This window comes from Triticum aestivum, chromosome 6D (genome assembly GCF_018294505.1).
Source record: "Triticum aestivum cultivar Chinese Spring chromosome 6D, IWGSC CS RefSeq v2.1, whole genome shotgun sequence".
In the NCBI taxonomy this organism is placed as follows: domain Eukaryota; kingdom Viridiplantae; phylum Streptophyta; class Magnoliopsida; order Poales; family Poaceae; genus Triticum; species Triticum aestivum.
Genome location: NC_057811.1, coordinates 126,212,774 through 126,215,993, shown reverse-complemented (window position 1 = coordinate 126,215,993; position 3,220 = coordinate 126,212,774). Strand labels below are relative to the sequence as shown.

Here is a 3,220-nt window from a genome sequence, read left to right as displayed (position 1 = left end):
CCAGATTGAGGGCCGGAGTGGTTGCAGGTGTGATCTCCCGAACACTGTCCGACGGCAGAGCTAGATCATGCTCGTCGTGATTGTGCGGCACACCTGACATGGGCTCGAATCCGTCGAAGATCAAGTCTCCGCGGATGTCGGCAGTGTAGTTCAAGTTTCCAAACCTGACCTGATGGCCAGGGGCGTAGCTATAGATCTGCTCCAGATGGCCAAGCGAGTTGGCCCGCAGTACGAAGCCGCCGAATACGAAGATCTGTCCGGGGAGGAAAACCTCACCCTGGATCGCATCGTTGCCGATGATCGAAGGAGCCATCTAGCCTTACGGTGACGGCACAGTGGAACTCTCAATGAAAGCACCAATGTCGGTGTCAAAACCGGCGGATCTCGGGTAGGGGGTCCCGAACTGTGCGTCTAAGGCGGATGGTAATAGGAGGCGGGGGACACGATGTATACCCGGGTTCGGGCCCTCTCGATGGAGGTAATACCCTACTTCCTGTTTGATTGATCTTGATGATATGAGTATTACAAGAGTTGATCTACCACGAGATCGTAGAGGCTAAACCCTAGAAGCTAGCCTATGGTATGATTGTTGTTGTCCTACGGACTAAACCCTCCGGTTTATATAGACACCGTTGGGGGCTAGGGTTACACAGAGTCGGTTACATGGGAGGAGATCTACATATCCGTATTGCCAAGCTTGCCTTCCACGCCAAGGAGAGTCCCATCCGGACACGGGACGAAGTCTTCAATCTTGTATCTTCATAGTCCAACAGTCCGGCCAAAGGATATAGTCCGGCTGTCCGAGGACCCCCTAATCCAGGACTCCCTCAATCATCGACCACGCCTCCACAAGCACCCGCAGAGGGACCAAATTGCTGCTGGCTCTTGTATGTTAGCAGATTTGGATCGAGCGCAATGCATGCACATTCAGAGGAAAGACAGCAAGCGTGAGGAGCATCACTGAAGCTTGCAGGCGGGACATGGAGCAATGGAGGATCGCCGGAGCAAAATGCGTGGAGCACCCATTCAGGGGCGTACCGTGAAAGATCGCGTATATGAGCACCCATGCATGAACGTGCAGGCCTGTAATCTTCTTTTCACCCCATGATCACTTGATCAACAATTGTTTCCGCCCTCTCTCTGCTTAATGGAATGAATGCTAGCCGAGCTAGATCTTTCAAAAAAATGTTATTTACATGAATCTAAGTTTTGTGCTTGCCACATATGTAGTGGAATATACATGAATCTAAATTGTAGGATGAAAATTAGTATGTTTGGTCGGGACTGAACACCATTCAAAAGAGACCGAAGACCAGATAGTGAAGAACCGAGGAGACCGAAATAATTTCAGACCGTTTTTTCTTAAAAATCGAAAGACCGGACCGTGCAAACCGAAAAGACCGAGCGCGGGGCTCATCACAAGTTCACAACCCAAGAAAACGAAACACACCAACACTGGCAAATTCACTCAAGCCAGACAGACCGGCACCGGCGAGCTGCACACTGCCGCCCTTGCGCCGCGACAGAGCGAGAGCCACCACGACGGCCGCCACGGCGAGGGCGACCAGCAGCAGCGCCGCGAGCCCCCCGCCCAACCACATCCTCCTCCGCCGCGCGGCGCCCTGGAGCCGCTGGGCCTCTCGCAGCTCCCCCTCGGCCGCGCCGACGTCCTCCGCTGCCGCTGCGACATGCCGCTCCACGTCGTCCAAGAGTGGGCCCTGGGACTCGACCAGCGCGGCCATGTCGAGAAACAGCTGCTGCAGCTCAAGGAGCCCACCCTCCACCTTCTCAGCCTCGGAGGAGGACAGCATGGCCGCCCGCATCGCCTCGTCGGCGTCGTTGGCGCCCGCTCCGCCGCTTGCGACGAGCCGATCCAGCTGGTCCTCGGTGGGGGCCTCGCCGGCCGCGGCGAGGTAGCAGCGGGCCGCGTCGCCACGGCGCTCGGCGGAGACCTGACGCCGGAGGGTCTGGACCCCGGCGGTGAGGTCATGGAGGCGGCCGCGGAGGCCCGCGGTGGCGTGGGCGGCGGGCGCCGGCGCGCGGCGGTCCATGGATGCAAGGCGGGCGCGGAGGCGGCGGGCGGAGCCTAGGAGGCGGACGAGCGCGGCCTGCGTGGCGGCGCGGGGCGCGCCGGGGCGGAGGAGGGACTTAGAAGCCTCGTGCGCGGACTGGAGCTGGGAAAGCTCGTTGCGCAGCGCGGCCATCTCGTTCTTGGCCGCCTCTGCCTCTGCCAAGAACGCCTGCAGCTTCTCGGCGCCGGCGGCAGGCACGCCGTCCTGCTGCCTCTTGGCCTGGGCCGCTGCTGCAGCGGCGCCGACGAAGGAGTCGCTCATCAGATCGTTCATCTTGGCTGAATCAGACCCGCCGACGAAGGAGATTGGTGGTGGTGGCTGGGGTGTTGTCAAATGCCACTACTCCATGAGATCTCCTACTCCATTGCAAGAGCCAAGATGTGGCGATACCATAACTTTCATCTTTTAATTAAGGCGACGGTGACAGGCAGATCGAGTAGTGGGCACGTATGCCAAGTGCCAACTTAACAACCAGCTGCATCATCGGCATTTATGAAAGCTGAATAAAACTGTTGCTTATTGATGATTTAGTGCGGCATACAAGAGTATATAAGAGATTACAAACCGACTTGAGGTAGGGGTACAAAACTGACTTGGACTAGAAGTCGTATACCATAATGACTACTCTAACATCCCCCGCAGTATCAACGGCGGGCTCGACGACGTTGAGACTGAAACAGATATCTTGAAACGGCTTAGTAGGCAGTGCCTTGGTGAAAATGTCAGCAAACTGAGCCGTAGAGGGAACATGAAGCACCCGAACCTGACCAAGAGCAACCTTTTCACGAACAAAATGAATATCAATCTCAATATGCTTTGTGTGTCGGTGTTGAACTGGATTGCTGGTCATGTAGACTGCTGATATGTTGTCACAGTAGACAATAGTGGCCTGCTCAATAGGCCTGTGTAGCTCGGAGAGTAACTGCCGAATCCAGATTGTATCTGCAACGGCATGTGCCACAGCGCGATACTCAGCCTCGGCCGACGAACGTGAGACTGTAACTTGTCTTTTCGAAGACCAAGAAATCAAATTGTTATCAAGAAAAACACAAAAACCGGAAGTGGACCTTCGAGTGTCAGGACAACCAGCCCAGTCTGCATCAGAGTATGCGGTAAGCGAGTTTGGAGAAGAATTATTGAGGTGGAGA

At 56.0% G+C, this 3,220-nt stretch overlaps 1 protein-coding gene across 1 annotated transcript; it reads right to left on the bottom strand.

Annotated features, from left to right (window-relative positions):
• Nucleotides 1–1,333: 1,333 nt before the first annotated feature.
• On the bottom strand, nt 1,334–2,603 carry LOC123141328 (syntaxin-related protein KNOLLE). The gene has a single exon (XM_044560505.1). It carries the CDS (start codon nt 2,343–2,345, stop codon nt 1,425–1,427), a length of 921 nt encoding a protein of 306 aa, XP_044416440.1. The 5' UTR covers nt 2,346–2,603; the 3' UTR covers nt 1,334–1,424.
• Between the last annotated feature and the right edge of the window lie 617 nt (nt 2,604–3,220).